The following is a 22,884-nucleotide window of genomic DNA, read 5'->3' on the forward strand; positions in this document are numbered from 1 at the left end:
TATATGATATACCTACGTGGATTCGCTTATAATAGTGTACTTTATTCCAAAAATCATGTGAAAAGAATAATAAATCTTATTAGAAGAGATTGTCAAAAAAATATAAAAAATAGCATGTTTTAAATGGACGTACGAACTTTATGTTAACGATTATGGAGTTGCTATGCTTCCTAAATAGTAAATAGTACCTAACTGTTATAAGAATCATTATGCAAAGTTTAAGATCATTAGAACAGTTCTAACATGTTTAAATAAACGAAAAGAGCTATCCGTTACGAACGGACAGACAATAATTATAGAGCAGCTTCGCTAACAACAACTGAATGAAAATAAATAAATTTATTGATTAAAGAATGCAACAGGTACAGTGACAAGCAAAGGAGGCGGTGTGGATTATTTAGCACCGAATCTCTTATGTTCGAAACTTGCTGGTAGCTTAGAGTGGATCTTGGCTTCACTTAACTCAACACAAACTGAAAATGCAAATATTATACTAATAGATTTATTACAATTAGAGGTTAAATAAGTTATAATAATCCGTCCAATTTAAAAAGGAATTTCTGGCAGATGAATATTTTTATCTAATCATATGTGATCCCATCTCATAATTCGAGTGACAGTAGTTTTGGACTAGAGAATTTTTCAAGGAAAGCTTTATCCTAAGAAATTCAACAGTTTCTTCAGTGTGTTTATATTGGTTTATTTAGGAGTTCATCTAGGCCTTATTTTAAAGCTCCTTCTTTTTAGGTGAAGTCAGTAGGTTCGAAATTCTACAACTCGAAAAAATAGGGGGACAAAGCCAGCTACATTAATTTTTAATCCCTTTTTATCAAAAATGTCAAAACTTTCGGAAATATAGAAAATTGGAGCGTGAAGCACGCAATTTCTTAATACAAGGTGCATCAGGGTGGTGTACCCATCCCCTCATTTTGCCAGGGGATTGTAAAACCCCCTTCTATACACCTCTGGTTTATTTCAAAGTCTCATCAATATAAACATTTACGCGCGGACAGATGAACAGACAAAGCAAAGTTACAGAAAAGCAGCCAATAGCAAATAAACTGCGGTTTACCTATCTCATCGCTGGCTAACGGCACCGCGGCAATGAGGTCTGAATATGCGTGGACTCGAACCTTTTTCGACACATTGATTGACTTGTGGTTACTCGAACTTGTAATACTTCCATCCTTAATTTTAAAAACAGTAAAGCAGTGAAAAATCATTTAGGCGTGTTAGAATCGTCCTATCAATTTCAAACAAAGAGCATAACATTCATTTAGAGTCCAAAAGCGTATTTTAAATTTTTGAATAATTATTTATCGCATCCTATGAAAATGAAGAACAAAACTGGTAGGTATCAATACAATTTATTTTATTATTCGTGGAATATTGTCTGTATTACGATACGATACATGATTTTTCAGTACGGCTAAGAGTAAGAACAGGTTCTGATATTAGTTTATTTTGAAGCAATACTGCGAACAAATTTTCTATGAATTTTGGAACTTGTCCTTTAACGAATGATCTTAATTTCACAAACAGAATAACAGCTCTGTTACAGGGGGGGGGGGGGATTAGCCCTTGTTACCTGAGAATCATCGTGGTTAGCTTCTGACATGTGCCTTTTCCCACATGGCTCTCGGATTTCTTCCTCCTTTATAAAAAGTTCTAGTTACTACAGGGTGGGGAAAAACCCAGGGTTTTTTTAAAAAGCCCAACCCAACCCATAAAAACCCTTAAAACCCTGGGTTTTTATGGGTTTTTTAGGGTTTTATTGGGTTTTTTCATTTAGGTGTCAAATACATTTGATATATTGATGAAATATTTATGTTTATGTTGTTGTAGGTAAAAGGTAAGCAAGATTTCACAATAAACAAGATAGATAATGAAGAAAGCTGGCATTCCGATCAATTATAAACCCTTATTAGCAATGGTGCACAAAATATTCTATTAAAGGGGAGGGGAGGTTAAAAGCTTCAAAACATGGAACTTACTCCTCTATTCTTAAGCTGTCAACACCCCCCCCCCCCCCTCCCAGAAATTATTAAGGTCTTTTCCTTTTTACATCCACTTAATAAAAACCTCTGCACGCCACTGTAACTATTTCCTTTCATGAATTGTTGTTTTAGTTTAAAAAATCAATTATGATTTTGTAATTTACACAATTTATATATCATCAATTTAGTAGCAAAGCGTTTTCTGAAATTTAGTTTTGAGAGAAAGTAATTTCATAAACATTTGAACAATAAGTAGAGCATCATTTATATAATTACTTCATATTTTTTTATGCTTTTTAGGTAAAATTTGCTTTAAAATGTTATTAGATCCTAGTCTTTGAGTAAATAGAGGTTTAATTTTTAAATTTTAACGTGAAATTTCAATGTTTTTTCAAAAACCCAAAAAACCTAGGGTTTTTTTTCAATGGGTTTTTTAAAAAACCCTGGGTGGGTTTTTTTGGGTGGGTTTTTTGTATGCCCACCCTGAGTTACTATCAAACTGTTTAAGTTTTAAATTCAGAAATATTACAACCAGTGGCAATTTTCTCAAATTTTGATTAGCATTCTGATCGGATGGTCAATATAATTGGGAACGGATTAGGATTCCGGAGAATTTTAACTTTTGGTCCAAAAACTGGCGGATTAGTTTAATCTGAAACGAATTCGGATTGCCATCCGTCATTTGAAAAAAAAACCAATACTATGGGACTACTAAAACTTATAGGTATATTAAAAAATCGAAAACGTGAACGCAATAATTATGATTAACTAAAATACAAAACATATTGAGACAAAAGGCGTTACATTTATGTATTTTAATGTGCAGTTAACGGACATATTTTGATAAGTTGAGGGGGGGGGGGGGGGGGGAATTATCGGGTTCCTTTTTTACCTGATCTATGATGGTAATATTTTGTAAATCGTAGAGTAGCATCATATCGTCCTTTATATAGTTGACACCTAAACATAAACTTTTGATGCCATTTCAACTAAAACCATTTATAACCAATAACAACAGACGTAGGTTCACAAAAAATTATTTACGAACGTCACTGCTAGAAGGTAGATAGATCACAATGCTCTCGCTCTAAGTAGTCTTTTTTGGCTTTTAATTAGTACCTAATCAATTCAAACAACCAGGATATTCCACATGCTTTTTTCCGTACCACCCCTCTTTTTATGGTCCAAGATTAAATCCAAACTAACTCCGCCCATTTTTTCTTTCTTCAGTAAATGTGATTTCAAAGAACCTCACATTTCATAGAATCCCCCCCCCCCTCCAACTATTCTAAAACAGTTCGACAAAAGCTCTCTCCCCTTCCTCCTTGAAAAAAAACTAGCCTAAGAAGTCTCCGCCCATTTTCAAAAAATTTCAAAATAATATCCTTATGACAAAAATATAGTCTAAAACAGGCGCAACTAGTCACAGTAAGGACATCATTAAAAAGTTCGTGCAATCAAAGGGATGATTGTCTACAATAGGTAGGGTCTGGCTGTTCCGTCCCTTAGGGTATTAACAGGGGTGTATATTCTGGACAGGATTCATTTTTTTCAAGATCCTAGTTTTTACAGCAAGAAAGGGGAAAAATGGAAAATATTTTCAGATCTCTCTTTATTTTATTCATATATTACCCCCTCCCACATATTCTTTTAGTTTTTTTTTCACCAAGGAGGGGATAAAAATAGAAAATAAATGTTTTCAGTTCTCTTAATTTTTACATCCCCCTTCCCCCCCAAACCACATATTTCTATTTTTTTACCCCCCCCCCCCCGCTTAGCAGGGTCAAATTTGCAGAATTATACCCCTGGATATTAATCAAGTATTAATATACCTGAAATTGGGATTTCTGTTGCACTCTCAGGTGGAGGTCCTGCTTGGTTGAAGGCGTTACAAAATGGTGTAAATCTAAAGTTAAAAAAGATTAGTTTTCATCAAAACTTATTTCTATTTTATAAAAATTTTACTTTTTTTAATAGACCTATGATACCCAAAAAATATTTTTACCAATAACAATTTTGATGATCCCAAAAAACAGGTTAAGATACGGTTATACGATTTTCTACTGCATTAGGCATAGAAATATAGAAAATCATTAGTATCATTCAAAACATTGCGAAAGTATGAAACTTTTTAAGTTAAAACTTAATAAAATTTAAGTAAAAAAGTTGTTTTATTAAATAAAGTATAAAACTGGAGACCATATTCTCTCCTAAGCTTCTTTGGGAAAAAAAAATTCAAAAACACAACTCTTGTAAGGGTTCTTAGGGCAATACAATCATTTTAAAACTATTTTAGGGGAGGTTAGCACTACACACCCAAAATAAATCAATGAGGGCGTAGCCTCAAGTTAATAATAAATCATTGGGGTTGTTTTCTGATTGATGGAAAAAAGTAAAACGCTATTTTGATATCTTAACTTACTTGGCCGTTTCGACGTCGATTTGAGCCAGTTGCTGATCACTGTATGTGAGAACACAGGTCTTGCCGTCAGGACTTAGAGTTACTGCAGTTATACAAGCTGGGCTGATAACAGGCAGCTTAGATATTAAAGTCATCTTGTTTAAATCAACAGCCACCGCTTGATTACTAAAGTCTGTAACAACCGCCGTGGAGCCTGCCACTGCTATGAACTGGATGCTGGAGGTGAGCAGCAGTTCTTCAGATCCTTGTAAACACTTGTCGGCGGTGACAGCGCCATTAGCAATGCTAAAGCATTCCAGCTTTGGGGTTCCATAACCGCATAAAATAAAATGTTTCTTGCCAATCTTGTAGAAGCGCATACATTGCGGTTGTGCGTCCAATGTGGTGGCAAGTTTTAGCTTCTTCAATTTCATCCCATCTTCATTGTTGTTAACTCCCAGCTTGAAAACCCTAAAAAAGTATATCGACAAGATTAGATTTAATTGGCACATATGCCGTTGTATTACAAAATGCTTTAAAATACATGAAAATTAAAGGCTACTCGAAATAAGATGTAATATGGTTAAGATTTGACAAGTTTCCATCTGTTTTTAGCTATTTCTCGCCAAATAAGACAATTTTGAATCTTTTTAGGATAACAATACTTAATATAACCTTTATAGTTAAACTTGACACTTAGAATTTCTTTTTAAATTCTAAAATGCCCAATTCGACGAGAAATGAAAAAAAATAAAAATACCAAATTACCTAAATCTTTTTTTGGTGGCGTAGGCCAAAAGTTTTCCAGATTTGCTAATAGAGCTACAAACCAAGCTTTCTTCATTAGGAGTCGTTAGCTGTAATATTTTAATCGGATCTTTGTGGACGGGTAGATTTTTGTCCAGCTGACCGCTTGTGATCTCAGACTCGCCCAGTTTCCATAGCTCGAGCTGCATCCTTAATAAGTTTCATATTAAAATTTTCTGTGCTTAGTGACAAATGGATATAGAAAACTTGAAAATTGTGACATGGGAATTTTGTCGCCAATTTAGGTTGCCAATAATGTTCTCCGATAATGGTCGATGTGTTCCTCCATGGTCAGGTAAGGGCTTGCGGTCGTCATATTAGCCTGCTGTGAGAAACACTCGTTAGTATAAGAGTCTGTACGTCCATAATTTATATTTCCCTAAGCTGCGGGGGATTTGTTGAACAAACATTGCTTTTATAGATTTTTTTTATCCTCGTTTAATAAGATTTTAATAAAGCTGCAGTCAATAAAATTAGGGAAAATCTTTTACCTTTGGCATTTTTAGACAATTTGGACACCCTGTAAAATCGTAAACCGGTGCTTTCCCTCAAAGTTCCTTGCGAACAAAAAATGGTTATATGGTAGATTTTATAGATAACCCTACGGGGCCTATACCAGCGGTGCCCTAACCTAACGAGGTTACTTTGGACCCAACATGAACAGCCTTACATGACTAAAAGTACCCCCCCCCACACCCCCGACTATTTTTCAATTTGTTTTTAAAAAGGTGAGGGGGGGGGGGATCGGTGCTCGATTAGGCACTTGGGTGAATAACCGCCCAAATACCTGTATTTTATCATACAAAGACCAGATTGGCTTGCAACTTCAATAACTCCGCCTCTTGGCAAGCAAGGAATCCTAAAATAGTTATTCATCGTATCGTATTATAGACAGCTTTTCGCGGATAGTAAAAAAAGAGATATGAAAAGTATTAATTTTATGTTATGTATTTTATCAATCGTAGAAAATTGTCTATAATGCGATACAGGATTTTTCAGTGTGGTTAGAAATTTTATTTATTGTTCAAACACGGACGTACATAATCTTATTAAAAGCGAAGCTTTCCTATAATTAGGGTTGGTCCGTCCGTCCGAGATAGTTAGCTTTTAATCATTAATTTAGGCATGTTAAAATTGTCCTATCTATTTCAAACTTTGCATGGTGATTCCTGTAGTAGTTAGGTACGACTTAGAAAGCGTAGCAACTCTATAATCGTTCCCAGAATGTCCGTACGTCCATTTTAAACATGTTGATTTTTAAACTTTTTTAATAACAATTTTTTATGTGATAAAATCATCCGATCGATCTGATTTTTGATTACTTATTCCTATTACAATAAGGTACAATATTATGAGCGAAGCATCTCTATAATCAAGTATTAAAAATGTCAGTATGTCCTTAAACAGAATTCTATATTTAAGAAGTTTGGCGACAAATTTACGTATAATTTTGTCAAACCTTTTATTTTCATATTTTGTATATTCAGTTCTCATACTCAACAAAAGTTAATGTTCGTCTGTCATATCGTTTCAGAGCTTCGCTTTTATGGATGTTGTCATCCTTGTGTTTCATGTAGACTATGGGTGTCCGACACCACAAGAAAATAGCTTAACACCTTTGACAACCAGTAATTTAATTCCCCGAAAAGCAGAGCCAAATCGGTTAAGCAGTTACAAAGATCTTATGGACAAACGGACACTCCCTAAATAAGAGTAGCTTCGAACTAAAAATTTACCTTGTTACAGTTAATTTTTTAACATGATTTGAAAAGACTAATTGTGTATCTGTGCCTCCGCTATAATAGCCATCATCCTAAATTAAATTGAAACAAGATTAGTGTTCATAAAAACTGATGCCATTTTGAAATGAAGAAAGATTACTGTCCTTTCATGTAACGACATTTAGAATAGTTATTTATCGCATCGTATTATAAACAGATCTATAGTATAGATGTAGATACAGATAACTACCCCCCTTTTTCGTCTGCTAGCAAATTGTTTTCTGCTACATGGCTGAGTTAATATTCCCGTTTTCATTGGTTGATTTTCAAAGACCCAATTGAAAGTCGACACAAGGTCATTACGATTGGGAAATACAGTTTTTAACCCATTCTCCCTCTAGTGTATTTTAAACAGCTTTCCGCGAACATAAAAATGTACAATTATAAGATTAAAACAAGTTTATTTTTAGTCACCAATCTAAGTTGCTAATATAGTTCTCAATTATTGGCCAATTCGTTCCACCATAGTCAGGAGAGAGGATGGAGTAAATTCATATGAGGGGTGGAGGAGATATGGTAGTTATCGTTATATTAACAGGGTAAGCAAGAATCTGACACAATATTCACGTACTTTATATCCATAACTAAAAATTTACCCTAATTGGCTGTATACATCTGATATCATGATTATGGCCTCTTCTGTGGCTACCTTTCACCCATTTCTTCTCGCCACCAAATCTCCTTAATTATTAATCAATATTAAGCACGAAAGACAAGAGATCTTAAGGGATAAAAAAAATGAACGATGAATATGATAATAACTAGGGTTTGGCCAATTTTGGAATCCGAATCCGGAATCCGTTTTTTAATAGCGGATACGGATTCTTAATTGGTAGGCTCAAATTAGCGTCTTGAATTTTTTCTTTTAACTCTCCCTTTTTGAAGGCAAAGATTATCATCATTATATTTAATATCTTTTAAAATATTGCTAGAATCTGGAATCCGCCAAAAAAAAAAAAAATACGGAATCCGCGTGAATTTGCCATTTTTTGGACGGATACTTGTAAGAATCCAATCCGAATCCGGTCCAAAAATTTGACGGATTGCCATCCCTAATGAAAACAATAATGTTTAACAAAATAACCCCCTTTTTTATACAAAACTTTTGTTTGAAAAGTTTTGACACTTTCAGTTTGGGACCAACCAAAAAAATTCTATACTAGTATCTAACGTGTTTGAGCCAACGAATAAAATCACGTGGTTTAAAAACTTTGGGTACCAGTTTAATTCAAAATCCAATGTACTTCCTCCCTTACGAGAGGGAGGGTAATGTAATGTACAACGAGTGGTACCCAAAGTTTTATAAACCCGATCTTTCTTTTAGTTTTAAAAAAAACTGCGCAATTTTTCAAGTCTTGATGGGTAGTGCAAAACTTTCGTGTACAAACATTTACAACAATAATTTTAATCTACAAAAGGGTTAATCATTGTTTTAAAAACCGACTAAGAGGTTTGACAGAAATTGAGTTATTCAAAAATGCAAAAAAGTTAAGTAACTTTTAGTTTATTTTGATTTAATATGAATTGCGGATTCTGGGCCCAAAAATTGGGCGGTTTGTGGATTCGGATTGCCAACCCTTATTAGAAAACACTTAAATAAGGCTCAAGATTTTGCTTTTTAAGGCGTGATTGTATAACTGAATGTGATACAATAATACTAAAATATTTGTGTGGCGTCCGCGTACAGACCCTTATAATAGAGTTGCTGCGCTACTTTACAATAAACACACTTACTCCTGCATTTGATCAAATCGCTGGATAGTTGGATCCACACCAGCAGACCACATCTTGTTCCCCTTATTGTTGATTGCCAGGGTCAGGATGTCCGCCTTGTGGGTCATCACAGACCTCATGTGGGCTCCAGTCTCTCCATCCCAGAAGGATGTACGTCCGCAGTCGTCACCTGATAATTTATCAATAGATATTTATAGGCGAAACTTTAAATAATCTTTTCATTTTACCAGAGAGCGGGGACAATGGGCTGTTTATTACGCTAGTCCCAAAGTTTTATAATAAAGTTTTCTTATTCGATGGCTTTAAAAACTTGTGAGACTTTAGTGAATTTTGATTGGTTGGTTGGTAAATTAAGTTGAGTGTTTAAACGTTTCAACCACTAATTGTAATTTACATCAGTGGTAATTTCGTGTACTTTAGAAATTTTGATTGGTTAATTAATTAAGTTAGGTGTTCAAATGTTTCAACCACTAATTTTACAGTTGGTATGATGAAAAAGGCCATTGGACTGTATAATATACTTCTACCAAAAGTTTGAAAAAAACATTAAAATATTAAACATTTCTTGTTTGAACCAAAAAAATATCCAAAGTTATAAGCCAACGAATGAAGGGTATGTGTTTAATAAACTTTGGGTACCTAAAATAATTAACACTCCAATGTTCCCTTTCCTCCGTGCACAAAGGGATGAAGAAAGTAAAAAAAATCATACAGGATAAAAACTTAATTTTTTTAGCCCTCCAGTGTTATCTGACCCCCCCCCCCCAAAAAAAAAAGTTCGGGAAGGGACCCTGACTGAATAAGGTTAACTACCTGAGACGATAATGGAGTCATTGGTCATGAGCAGGCACCAGACAATGTTCTGTTTATTTTTGTCCATGGAACCGCTGCCGATTGTCATTCGACAGATGAAATTGCCTACAAAATATGAATCATAATCATAACAGAAAATAAGATAATGTGATTATAGGCACCTTTTAGCAGTTATGTCAAGCTTTTAGGTTCTTGGATATACAAGGTTTGTATATGTGTACTCCTGTCTTAAAGTAATCGATGATATGTTTGCAGTGCTTTTTTTGTGCCCCTGTAAAAGTAGAAAGGAGTAGAACGCTAAAATTTGGCAGGACAGATTCTTTAATCCAGTAAAACCTTGATTTGCGAAAAGAAAAAATAAACGGCTGCCGAACCGTCACTAACGCTAATTTTTTTTGTCTAATATATTGAGAGAATAAAAATCGGCGGAAGACAGCGGTTTTGCCGCCGTTTCTTTACAGTTAACAATTTCGAGCTTAATTTTTATTTGTTCATAATGACATGTTTTATACCAAGTATGCTAAAATGCAGATAGAGAGAGGACAATGAACTGTAATTGATTCTTCCCTCAAACCATATAAACTCGTTCTGCTATTGGTTAACTAAATTTATTGGGGGGGGAGATAAGTTTAGGATAGGTTCTGATAAAATATCTTTCTCTAGACTTAATTTAAGGCTATCAAATGAAATAAGATATTTTGTTTATCTGGTGCTTTCCCCAAAATTGCCTGTCGAGGACTTAAATTTCGCACTAAATCTTTTTTAACAAATTGAAAATAATTGGGGATGGGGTAGGTTTCTTGCCTATGTCTAACCCCTGCTCCGGTGACCTAACCCTGTGGGGATATTCAGCGCCAAATAAAACACAAAATCAAGTATTACACAAACTAACAACTGTCCTTTTTATCAATTTATTTTAAAACTAGCGGCTACGCCCCTAGGCCTCTAGGGGCACTTGAGGAGGAGGGAGTCGAATTTAATAATTAAATTTTTTTTTTGGGGGGGGGAGGGGTTGGGGTTGTCCCACCCCCCAAGAAAATAGTTATAAACCTTCCCGGGGCCTATGAGAAGCTACCCTGTTAAGGAGAACCCGATCGGTTCAGTGGTTAGCTAGATCCTTCGGTACAAACATACAAACACACAGACAAACATCCTGTTACTTTATTATAAGGATAAGGGGTGTGAAATGGTTTTCTGTGCTTAACTAAGCACTTTGGGGGAAGAGCTCTTTCTGATGAAACTTACCAGTTTTAGGATCATAAACCCTAATTGTATTAAGAGAACCAGTAGCCAGCTTGGTTCCCAGTGGATGCCAGGCCAAACATAGGACTCGTTCCTGCTGCTTATCCAACGTTCTAGAGACATCAAATAATTTAAACAGGGATGAAATCATGCATGAGCAGCAAAGAAAATACTGAAATATTAAGCACATGGGTGCATTATGTATATTTTCCATGATTTTAAGATATGTATGACTTAACCAGCATTTATTGTATAAATAGGGTAGCTAAATGTAGACGGGGTAAGGGAAAAGATATTCAACTTGGTTAGAAAATATTCACCCCTGTATAAAGGGGCGTCGTAGCTCAGTGGTAACGCACAGAGTTACGGTGGTGAGAGTTCGAGTTCAAGTTCAAGTCCCCATGTGGCAACTCGAATTTCTCAGTCATAATACATTCAGGCAGCTTCCCCTGGTTGTGTAAGAAGGGAGATTATTAAGTGGTTTGGATACTTAATAGTCACGTACATAATCTCTGTACAACCCTTATCCCAAGCACCTCTGCGGAGAGCGTAATTCATTACAATGACTTGGCGAGGGTAGGGTAATAGCAAGTAGCTCCCGTGAGACAGCGGGTCAAGTCATAATGTACTTGAGCGTGGAGCTTGAGCTGGCCCTGGTGGCTACACAAAAGTGTCGCGTCCTTCTCCATGACTACTTAGGTCCAAGCACTAAGAAACAATGGCTACACATACACACACCCCTGTATAAATATTAAATCCAAAATAGTAGATTCCAAGTTCCAATAAAAGGTTGTGCTAATAAATGTAACTGACCTATGAAAATCTAAACCATCATTCACAATGTTGAAAATACTCACAAATCCACTTTCTGTTCCAACTGCTATCTAAAACAAGGATAACAAGATTTATACGTAGCAACGCATAAACGTAACAAGGATGGCAAAATTCATAAAAGCTCGACAAATCATACGGACAAACGAATATTGATAAACACAGAGCTGAGTGATTACCTAAGGAAACGCTGTGTTATTCCTAAATGTGATAACAAAAACTTCATTAGGATAGGTATGTCATTAAATAATTTAAATACAATATATTGACAAACTGACGTTATTAGACTTAATTATAGAGTTGCTTTGCTCATTATCTACAGCCTTCAATGTGTCTTATCGTGCAAGAAATCACCATTTCAAAACTATCAAAAAAATTTATGGAAAATATCTAAAAAAATATCAACTTGTTTAAAATGGATGTGTGCACTTTTTGGTGTTTCAGAAATCATCATGCAAAGTTTGAAATCGATAGGACGATTCTATCTAACCTAACATGCCTGAACAGATCATTCTAATTGTAAAAAAGCTTTCCCTTTAAAATGAAACTAATAAACAATGATTCTATGATGTCAAATTATGACCTCCAATGTTGTAAAATCATTGTACCAAAAGTTTTAAATCTAAAGGACGATTCTATTATACCTGTTCCGTTGCTTTACATACACTCAAGCACCAGGCAGGACCAGAAGTAACAGCATAACTTGCCTATCAAGCATAAAATGATTAGAAAGAACGAAACTTCCAAGTAATAAATTCAACATATATAACTAACTCCCCCCCCCCCTTTTTATACTTATCAAGTTTTGTTCTTATATCTAAGCTATGAGCATATGTAAGCAACTTTTTCAGAGGCAATCCAACCCCCCCCCCCCCCAAAAAAAAAAAACCCGCTTTATTGGGAAATATAAGTAGATTCGTTAGCAAGGGAGAATCAGATTAGTCTAGCCAATAGCAAGATATATTTTGGCATAGACAGACACATGTGGACAGTGGCTTACACAGTCATTGGCCGGGGGGATGGAAGAGGGATGAGACTTAGAGAGGTTGGAAAAAAAAGAAGGCAGTCTTTTTCAATTTAATTTACGGGGGTGCTAAGTGTTGATAATGCCCTTTGACAGTGACACGCCTTAAACATAATAACTACAACAGAAATATTCCCAGGGAGGGAGAGGACATTAGGCTGTTATTACACTAGTCCCCAAAGTTTTATAATAACGTTTTCTTTTTCATTGGCTTAACAACTTTGGGGAATTTTATTAAATTTCAATTGAAAAGTTGAGTGTTTAAACGTTTCAACCAATAATTGTAATCTGCAGAATGGCCACTTTTGTGTATCATCATTGGGTATGTACTGTAAATCAGTTAATCGGCCATTGTCTTATCCCTTTAGATCCCTGAATATTTCTTACTTTGACTTCAAGCCTGTGGTAGTCAAATTCATAGAGGAATCCATTAAGTCCACAACCAAAGAGTCTGTTTTCAAACCAGGCTACTTGCTCCAGCTGTACCTGGAATTAATAAGAGTCTTTTTTGAGAATAGTTTTAAGAGTTGTATTTGGATTGTCTTGCTGTTTTCAAAGGTATCTTAAGTTTAAAAAGTAGTTAGTGTTAAAGGGGGGGGGGCGTAATGACATTTATTCGTAATCCGTGAGCAAAATGGTCTTAAAATTTAGCTAGACCCTTCAAACTTGGTATATAAGCCTAGTCCTATAGGTATTACATCTAAATGGAAAAAAAATCTAAATTTTTTTATTTTAAGGTTAGGTTAGGTAAGAAAAACCCTGCGGAAATGGGGTTTTAGGCTTTTTTTGGTCTATTTTGATGGGGAAATTTACCTTAAATTGTTTTTTCTTAGGGTTTTAACTTAAATACACTGTATCTATTCATATGGACTTTATTTAAGATGATTCAGCAAGTCGGGGACCGACCCCAGGGGGCTAGGTGGGTGGCCCGCAGGGGTTAAGGCCTTTTTCCCAATACATATGTTGTGATACATCTAATTATAGGTTTTTTAGGTCAAGGAACTCAAATTTAGAGCTAAATTAAGCATTAGACTAAACTGAAGGTAGCCCCAGTGGGATAGGTTGTTGGCCCGCAGGGGTTAAGTGCATTTTTTCCAATATGTATCTTGTTATATATCAAAATATAGGTTTTTTAGGCTAAGAAACTCAAATTCTAAGCGAAAATTAGCATTAGACTAACCTGAAGCTAACCCCCCCGGGCTAGATTGGTTTTTGCAGGGCTTAAGAGCATTAACCTAACCTAACCTAGAAACTTACTTATATTTTTAAATGTTTTTTTTTTATAAACTTTGTCTATTAATGAAGACTTTATTTAAGATAATCAAGCAAGTCGGAACCGACCCCAAGCGGGCTAGGTTGGTGGCCCGCAGGGGTTAAGTGCATTTTTTTCCGACCTCAAATGGCTAGGTTGGTTTTCTGCAGGGCTTAAGAGCATTTACCTAACCTAACCTAGAAACTTACTTATTTTTTTACAGGTTTTTTTTCTTGAATAAACTGTGTCTGTAGGGGTTAAGTGCATTATTTTCCAAAATACATCTTTGGATATATCAAAATATAGGTTTTTAAGGTCAAGAACTCAAATTCAGAGCTAAAATAAGCATTAGAATAATCTGAAGCTAACCCCAGCGGGCTAGTTGGGTTGCCCACAGGGCTAAAGTGCATTTTACCTAACCTAACCTAGAAACTTACATTCAATATTTTTTTTTAGGTTTTTTTTTTCTCGAATAATGGGAAATGGGGTTTTTAGGCTTTTTTTGGTCTATTTTGATGTGGAAACTTACCTTAAATTGTTTTTTCTTAGGGTTTTAACTTAAATACACTGGACATTATTTCAGATGATCCAGCAAGTCGAAGACCGACCCCAGCGGGCTAGGTGGGTGGCCCGTAGGGGTTAAATGCCTTTTTTAGAAAAAGTATGTGTTATCATACATCAACTCATAAGTTTTTTACTTCAAGAAACTCAAATTTACAGCTAATAAAAGGATCAGACTATTCTGAAGCTAGCCCCAGCGGGCTAGGTGGGTTTCCTGCAAGTCTTAAGTGCATTTTACCTAACCTGACCTGGAACCTTACTTGTTTTTTTAGGGTTTTTTTCTGGAATAAACTGTGTCTATTTATGAGAACATTCAAATTCAAATTTAGAGCTAATAATAGAATCAGACTAATCTGAAGCTAGCCCCTGTGGGCTAGGTGGGTTGCCTGCAAGGCTTAAATGCATTTTACCAAACCTAACCTAGAATCTTACTTTTTTGAAGATTTTTTAATTGAATAAACTGTTAATGAGAACATTATTTAAGATGATCTAGCAAGTCGGGGACTGACCCAGGCGGGCTAGGTTTTAATTAGATACACAGTGTTCAGTCCTAAAGCCATCATTTAAAAGATTCTTCATACAGGAGGCTGACCCAAGGAGGTCCACAACTTGCTGGATCATCTAAAATAATGTCCTCATTCATAGACACAGTACATTCAAGGAAAAAACCAAAAAATAAATAAGTTTCTAGGTTAAGTTAGGTAAAATGTACTTAAGCCCTGCAGAAGATCGACCTAGCCCGCGGGGGTTAGCTTCAGGTAAGACTTATGCTAATTTTAGCTCTGAATTTGAGTTTCTTGACCTTAAAAACCTATATTTTGATATATAACAAGATGTATATTGGAAAATAATGCATTTAACCCCTGCGGGCCACCGACCTAGCCCGCTGGGGCTAGCTTCAGATTAGCCTTATGCTAATTCTAGTTCTAAATTTGATTTAACTGACCTAAAAAACTTATAATTAGATGTATCCCAACATATATATTGGGAAAAATGCCCTTAACCCCTGCGGGCCACCAACCTAGCCCGCTGGGGTCGGTTCCCGACTTGCTGGATTATCTTAAATAAAGTCCTCATTAAGAGACAAAGTTTATTCAAGAAAAAACATGTAAAAATATAAGTAAGTTTCTAGGTTAGGTTAGGTAAATGCTCTTAAGCCCTGCAGAAAACCAACCTAGCCCGGGGGGGGGGGTTAGCTTCAGGTTAGTCTAATGTTAATTTTCGTCCAGAATTTGAGTTTCTTGACCTAAAAAACCTATATTTTGATATATAACAAGATATATATTAGAAAAAATTAACTTAACCCCTGTGGGCCACCAACCTAGCCCGATGGGGCTAGCTTTAGATTAATCTATTAGCTCTGAATTTGAGTTCCTTGACCTAAAAAACCTATAATTAGATGTATCACAACATATGTATTGGGAAAAATGCACTTAACCCCTGTGGGCCACCCACCTAGCCCCCTGGGGTCGGTCCCCGACTTACTGAATCATCTTAAATAAAGTCCATATGAATAGATACAGTGTATTTAAGTTAAAACCCTAAGAAAAAATAATTTAAGGTAAGTTTCCACATCAAAATAGACCAAAAAAAGCCTAAAAACCCCATTTCCGCAGGGTTTTTCTTACCTAACCTAACCTTAAAATAAAAAAATTTAGATTTTTTTTCCATTTAGATGTAATACCTATAGGACTAGGCTTATATACCAAGTTTGAAGGGTCTAGCTAAATTTTAAGACCATTTTGCTCACGGATTACGAATAAATGTCATTACGCCCCCCCCCCTTATTCCACGGCATGACATGGCAAAAAAATTAAGCATTAGATAGCGGTTTTGGCATCAGCTGCGATTCTACCGCTGTAACTTTAACTTATAAAAAAGTTTTTGTTTGTTAAAAGCTTACCTTATATTTCAATAACTACTAAACGGATTGAGTTCTACTTTTTAGTAAGCTTCACATAGGTCCCGTGCTAGTTTTAAGATTTAAAAAAATGTTATTTAATACCCATTTCAATTCTTACTCCTTTGAATATTATACAGAGCCCCTAGCACACGTCCCCCCCCCCCCCACTCTGCACGTTTAACACTGCTAAGACGTACATACTATAGTTATATAAAAGCTGCGCTACAAAAAATGCTACTTACGTCAGGCAACTGTGGAATAAAAGTTTTAATTGTAGGTAGATTGAAAACATCCCAAATTTCAATACTGTTGTCTTTACGGGATAGCGCAAGATATTGGCCATCGTAACTAAAAACAAGTACAATATTGTTAAGAAACTCAGTAAAAAATCGATTTCTCGCTCAAAGTGCCTTGGTGATCACCAAACTCTCCTCCCCACTTATTTGTAACAAAATTGAAATTAAAGGGGAAGGGGGTTGTCTTTGTTTATTTGTTGATTACTTTAGGTGAGGTTGGGTTATATTATATAGGGTACTGGATAGCACCGCAGGGTTAGGGCCTTCTGCTGGGGTTTGGTATAGGGTTTAATGCTCGCCAGGAACTTTGTGGGAAAGAACAGAAAAATATACACACATCATTTTCTTGTTAGAAAAGATTGCGGAAACGATTTTTATGACGTTTTAAAAATGCAAAATGTGCCGTAGAAAACTTTAATTTAGAACAAAAGAGTTTCAATGATCTTACATCTGACATTAGTTTTATTGGCAATTGCGTCTTAAAAGCTCAGCGATGCTACTCCATAATTCTTATACGCTTAAGTTTCATCTATTTACTTTATAGAGCACTTTGAGTTCGCCCCTGAAGGCATTTAAGGGCACTTTTTATCAAGCTTCTTCGGTATACACAAACATATGAAGATCCAGTTACTTTTATATGAGGATTATTATCCCTGTTATCAAAAACATACCTTAATGACATAGAATGGATCGCTTCCATTTTAGGATCCGGCTCATAAAACCTCACCATATGCACCTTATACGGGGCCATGCTAATATTTTCTGGAAAACAAAATTAAACATATTGTTTTAAAGCAAAACAATTAATGAAACACGACAAAATTCACTTCTGAGAGGTTGATAATATACAAAAATGTAATATATCCATAATGGTTTATATATTTGGAATACAAAAAAAATGTGGGAACAAAAATATCTAAAATCTTTCAACGGCTCTTGATGCAACACTACGAAGATTTCCATAAACCTGAAAAAATGAAGTTTTGTTTAATTCAATAAAATAAAAGGAGAGTCATTTTATTTTAAGTTTTGGTAACCTTATATATTTATCAAAATAAAGATGGGGAAAAAAAACCTTACAGTAGCAGTAAAAAGGAGGGGATGTATTTCAACGTATAACCTTGAATTAAAGTAATTTTCATGCGCCTGCCATCATAGATTAAGCATTTTTAAAACATTTGAGCAAATCGAAACGCACAAAATTGCGCTAAGGTCGCGGGTTTGAATCCTATATAAATACACTTACCTTATTAATAGGACTGCCCATAATCAAATTACAGATGGCCCTACGTGCAATAGCAATGTTCTGATAGCTTCCAAGAATGTGAATTTTTTGATCAGCTACAACAATACGGGTCTAAACAGTAGACATAAATATGTTATTTTAATAAGCTTTATGTTGATACCTAAATCCTATAACAAAAAGGAAAGGTTGAAACACAGATTAATCCTTATACTAAAGTAACAGGATGTCTGTGTGTCTGTGTGTGTATCTGTGTGTGTGTCTTTACCGAAGGATCTCGCTAACCTCTGAAACGATCGGGTTCTCCTTAACAGGGTAGCTTCTCATAAGTCCCGGGAAGGTTTATAACTATTTTGGGGGAGGGTACCACCACCCTCCCAAGAGAAATGACAAAAAAATCGAAATTTTAAAAAATTTAGGGGAGACTTCAACGTCAAATAAAGAGGTATCGTCATAAAAATTAACTTTAACAAACAAAAACATTTAAAGTGCCACTAGAGGCCTCTAGGGGCGTAGCCGCTAGTATTTTTCTATAGAAGTATCTTTAAACATAAAATATTCTTACTGGTTTTGTCATATTAGACTAGTGTGTTACTGTTCAATTCACTTACCTTTGTAACATTTTCGATAGTGAACTTAGCCCTTCCTCCTTTACCAGCGACACGACCGATTGCTCGAGAAAGGTGGTCTCCTTTCAATATTTGTTTGACATCCTGAAAAATATAAACTTTTATTTTTTTGTAGTTAAACTCATTTATTAGAAAGTCACCTTAACAATAAGTCGACTAGTCTTTATACTATATATCGTGTATTTAGAAAGAAAATATATCTGCTCTTCAGAAGTATAGCCTAAAAACATTTCAATACTTCAAGAACTCTAATTTTAGATTTAGAAAATATTAATAAAGATATAAATCTATGATATATCAAGAATAGTAAATAAAATTAATCCATGAAATGAAAAACAACGTACCTTAACTTCAAAAGAATCCACAAACAGGTCATCTAATCTTATAAGGGCCAGAGCATCATCCACCTCAAAGCCAAGAATGAATGCACGAACAAAGTCGGCGGCTTTCTGCAAGTTTTGAATGTCTTCGGTTTCCTCGCAGCTGCGGATTTCAACTGACCGTGACTGCAAATTAAAACGCACCTAAAACATAATAAGATATTAGTCTAAAATTTGGTTTAACTTTGAAAGGTATAGTGACATTGCTTAGGTACTTTATATTAAAATGCAAAAATAGAGCAAGCTTACTTAAAATGGACCTACAAATTTTCTTGTATTGTTTCTTTGCTTTCTAAATTATTCCATATTGTTATGAAATCTGAAGACAATGTTTGATATCGATACTACGTCTATTACATGCCTAAACTTACAATCAGAGCATGGACGGGGAAACAATAATGGAGAAAAGCTTCGATGGTAGTAAAAGCATAACCTGCAATTTTAAATGCTCAACAATGGGCTCAAAAATTTTCAACCAGTTTTCTTTGAGTGGAGTGTATCTGTGCTTTGGAACTCGAATCTTACGAATCTAAAAAAAAGATTAATTGTTAAAACAAGGGGGGGGGGGGGGGGAAGTTTTGACACATTTGCGTAAACAGGGAGTATAGGCTTTATCTTTGGACTGAGTGTATAGGTTATTAGGGATAAAATCATTCTTATATGATGAATTTTCCCAAGTTTTAAGATTTTTTGGATAGGCCTTCAGGTTCCGGAGCTCCAGGCCTCCAGGTCCTCTCTGTACAGGTAAAAATTAAAAAAATAATTTTTTTTTTGAAGAGTTAGAAGTCAACCTATAAAACAAAATATGCATATTTTTGAATGTTATTCACATATTTGAAGAAAAAAACGCATATTTTGTTTCATAAGTTGACTTCTAACTCTTCAAAAAAAATTTTTTTTTTTCATTTTTACCTGTACAGAGAGGACCTGGAGGCCTGGAGCTCCGGAACCTGGAGGCCTATCCAAAAAATCTTAAAACTTGGGAAAATTCATCATATAAGAATGATTTTATCCCTAATAACCTATACACTCAGTCCAAAGATAAAGCCTATACTCCCTGTTTACGCAAATGTGTCAAAACTTCCCCCCCCCCCTTGTGCATTAAATAAAAATGTATTTGTTCGTAGCTTTTATATAATATAAAAGATTCTGCGCGTCGCTAATACCATATATACATACTAGCAGCTACGCCCCTTAGAAGCCTCTAGGAGCACTTTAAGGTAAGAGGGGAAAAGTTGACCTCATCCCATATTATATTTGAGTTTCAAGAGAGTAAAAAAAATTTTTTTTTTAGGGTGGGGGGGGGGTGAAGACACCCTCCCCAAAAAAAGTTTAAAACCGTCCCAGGACCTATAAGAAGCTTCACTGTAAAAAAAAGAAAATTATCGGTTAAGAGATTAGCGAGATCCTTCAGGACAGATAAAAAACGGCTTACTACTTTATATAATAGGATGATAAAGAGACTAAAAATAAGAGCACCGACATGAATGAGGAAGGACAGTACTAAACAGCAAATCAATATCGAATGCGCAATCAAACTTTATACCTCTGTTCCATCATCCAACTTTTCTTTCTTGAGTGGTGGGAAGGCAGGTTTCATCAGCGTGTCCATCTGTTCAGTGGTTACCTCTTCCATTGTCTCGTCATCTTTGCCCTATTGTAAAAGTTAAATATTGGTTGACATCTCGTAAATCAAGTTATTAGAAACCCTTAAATTTTTTAACCCAACCACCAAAGGCGTGCCCGCCGCACGTCTATGATGTAGAATAGATTAGATAATTAGGCCATATGACTTTTAAACCTAGCTACTGCTATGCAATATTTCCTATAGATTTCTTCTGTAAGAAGCATAAATGCGGAGCCGCCATATTATGCTGGAGCTGTTATTTTCCGAGCGGCTCCGCGGAGCCTGAACCGCATCAAAAAATAAATCAAACGGCTCATAAAAAGAATCCTCTACAATTTAATAAACCTTAGGTGCAATCTGATAGAATGAAAACAACTAAGACATTTGAAACACATACTTAATTTTCTAGCCAAGTAAATCAGATATCCCTAAAATATAAATTAATGTGACTTGATAAATTATTACCGCGTCGCTATGCTTGCGTTTCAGATTCTGTTTTTTTTCCTTCTTTGACTGATAAGGAGTAAATTCCTCCTCATTATCTTCCTTTTTGTTCTCAACCTCCATTTTTGAATCTGGAAATAACGATTTGTAATGATATTACTATTCTTAAACAACTAGGTACAATTTAGGGTCTTTTTTTGGCTGAATTCCCTTGTTAATCAAATTGAATTAAATTTGGACATAGATCTTTCATTGGTGATAATATGCGTACGTACCTATTACACGAATAGCTTCAAAAAGCACATCAAGGCCTAAATTAGATGTATTTCTTTGCTTTTTCGAGAAAAAAGGACTTTCGGTCTTCAGATATACTCTAGAAAATATCATAAATTACCCAAATAACGAATTTTGATGAAAATTGCCTATAAATTTCAAGTATTATTACTATTTAAAAAGCTGTCTGTCTGTCTGAAATGGGGCCACATGTTGTTTGTTTACATGCGAGCGCAATTATTTATAAAATGCCGCGTATTATTATAAAACATGAAAAATAATAATTTGATGGTTTTAGCCCATTTTATGGATCATTGTAGGTTAACATTAAATAGAAAATTAAAATTGTCATTATTCTTAACCCAAAATAGATCTTTTACATTGTAAAAAGAGGTTTTATGCCATTTTGAAGACATTTTAAAAGAATCGACGACGACATTTTCTAAATTTTATATTTCGCAAATGCCGCTAATTATTTTTAACAAGGTTGCCGATTTTGATATATAACTTTGTATTTAAAAAATGCTTTATGAATAAAATATTATTTTTGTACCTCATTTGTCTTACTCCCTTTTGTAATTGATCATATTTTTATTCGTAAATAATAGATTAATTTCTTTAGATGATCAATTTGAGATACAATATTTAGCCCAACTTGGAAAGATTGTTTTCCAGACGTATTTTTATATCTATTCCATAATTGTACGTCAATACGAGCGTATAAATTTTTGTATGAAACAATTTTCAAACGCAAAGCTGAATCCAAGGAGATTAAATGTTAATAAAGCTACCTGATTATTTGAATAAATTGAAAGTATAATTGTTCTTTTTTTACCAAAATGTGTACACTTTTAAAACAATAATGTGTTCGGATTGTTCTTACATGTTGTTCCTTATGATCCAGTTAAGTTATTAAGCATCTAGTCTTTCTATTCGATTTTTTAAAGAAAATGTTAGTTTCTGATTTGGCAACCTTGTTCTGCTAGATTTGTTATTAAACTTTCGAAGAGACCGAACGATTTGTATTTTGTAGATGAGTTTGCCGAAATTTGAAAGCTATTCTTAAAGCGAAGCTGCCCTATAATTAATTTAGTCTTTCCGTCAGCCCAGAATGCTATGTGAAAAATGTGCTTTTTTTCGGCTGCTATTCAAGAAAGACGGTTGTAATTTTTTGTGATGATTTGTTCCCTGCCTGAATAAGCACATCCAGTTAATTTATATTTATTTACGTGATAAAAATATCAATCATGCTACTAAAGATATTTTATTACTATATATTTGTATTTAAGTGTTTTTCTATTATCTATACTCCTTTCTCTTTTTTATCCCTTTTTCATTAAGACAAACTGCATATCTCTTACATATATAATTATATACTCGCTTAATTTTTTCCATCTTATGATTTTTTTTGTACAATGATACATATGAATTTATCATCCTTGTTATATTTGATCTTTATATATATTACTTAAATCGGATTCAAAGAAATTTTCCATGCAGTTTGTAACAAGAGGTAATATAAATGTTAACTATTAAAAGTATATCTATTGTTTCGATCTTACACTATAATCAATATTTATGTGTGTTTCATTATATTCGTTGAGCTTTGCTTGTAGAAGGTTGTCATCCTTGTTTTAACCTAATAA

The 22,884-nt window shown here is 34.7% G+C and overlaps 2 protein-coding genes across 2 annotated transcripts in view; both read right to left on the reverse strand.

Annotated features, from left to right (window-relative positions):
• Positions 1-324: 324 nt before the first annotated feature.
• Positions 325-22,851, reverse strand: l(3)72Dn (UTP4 small subunit processome component l(3)72Dn). Its single transcript, XM_080146477.1, has 19 exons — positions 22,848-22,851; positions 17,314-17,406; positions 16,589-16,694; positions 13,018-13,116; positions 12,251-12,313; positions 11,589-11,659; positions 10,779-10,888; positions 9,534-9,638; positions 8,721-8,889; positions 7,583-7,667; positions 6,942-7,018; positions 5,993-6,064; positions 5,167-5,355; positions 4,420-4,869; positions 3,830-3,903; positions 2,890-2,957; positions 1,589-1,654; positions 1,073-1,187; positions 325-473 (listed from the first exon to the last, which is right to left on the reverse strand). Exons 2-19 carry the CDS (start codon positions 17,391-17,393, stop codon positions 394-396), a joined length of 2,079 nt encoding a protein of 692 aa, XP_080002603.1. The 5' UTR covers positions 17,394-17,406; positions 22,848-22,851; the 3' UTR covers positions 325-393.
• l(1)G0004 (RNA-binding protein pno1) overlaps positions 17,399-22,884 on the reverse strand; it is a 185,813-nt gene continuing 180,327 nt past the window's right edge. Inside the window, exons 2-8 of the mRNA XM_080146487.1 lie at positions 20,987-21,098; positions 20,441-20,548; positions 19,328-19,423; positions 18,859-19,038; positions 18,497-18,598; positions 17,889-17,999; positions 17,399-17,609 (exon numbers count right to left, since the gene is read on the reverse strand). Coding sequence (XP_080002613.1) covers positions 17,559-17,609; positions 17,889-17,999; positions 18,497-18,598; positions 18,859-19,038; positions 19,328-19,423; positions 20,441-20,548; positions 20,987-21,088 — 750 coding nt within the window. The 5' untranslated portion in view covers positions 21,089-21,098 and the 3' untranslated portion in view covers positions 17,399-17,558. The remainder of the gene's footprint in view (positions 17,610-17,888; positions 18,000-18,496; positions 18,599-18,858; positions 19,039-19,327; positions 19,424-20,440; positions 20,549-20,986; positions 21,099-22,884) is intronic.

This window comes from Acartia tonsa, chromosome 13 (genome assembly GCF_053477335.1).
Source record: "Acartia tonsa isolate MP-2025a chromosome 13, ASM5347733v1, whole genome shotgun sequence".
In the NCBI taxonomy this organism is placed as follows: Eukaryota; Metazoa; Arthropoda; class Copepoda; order Calanoida; family Acartiidae; genus Acartia; species Acartia tonsa.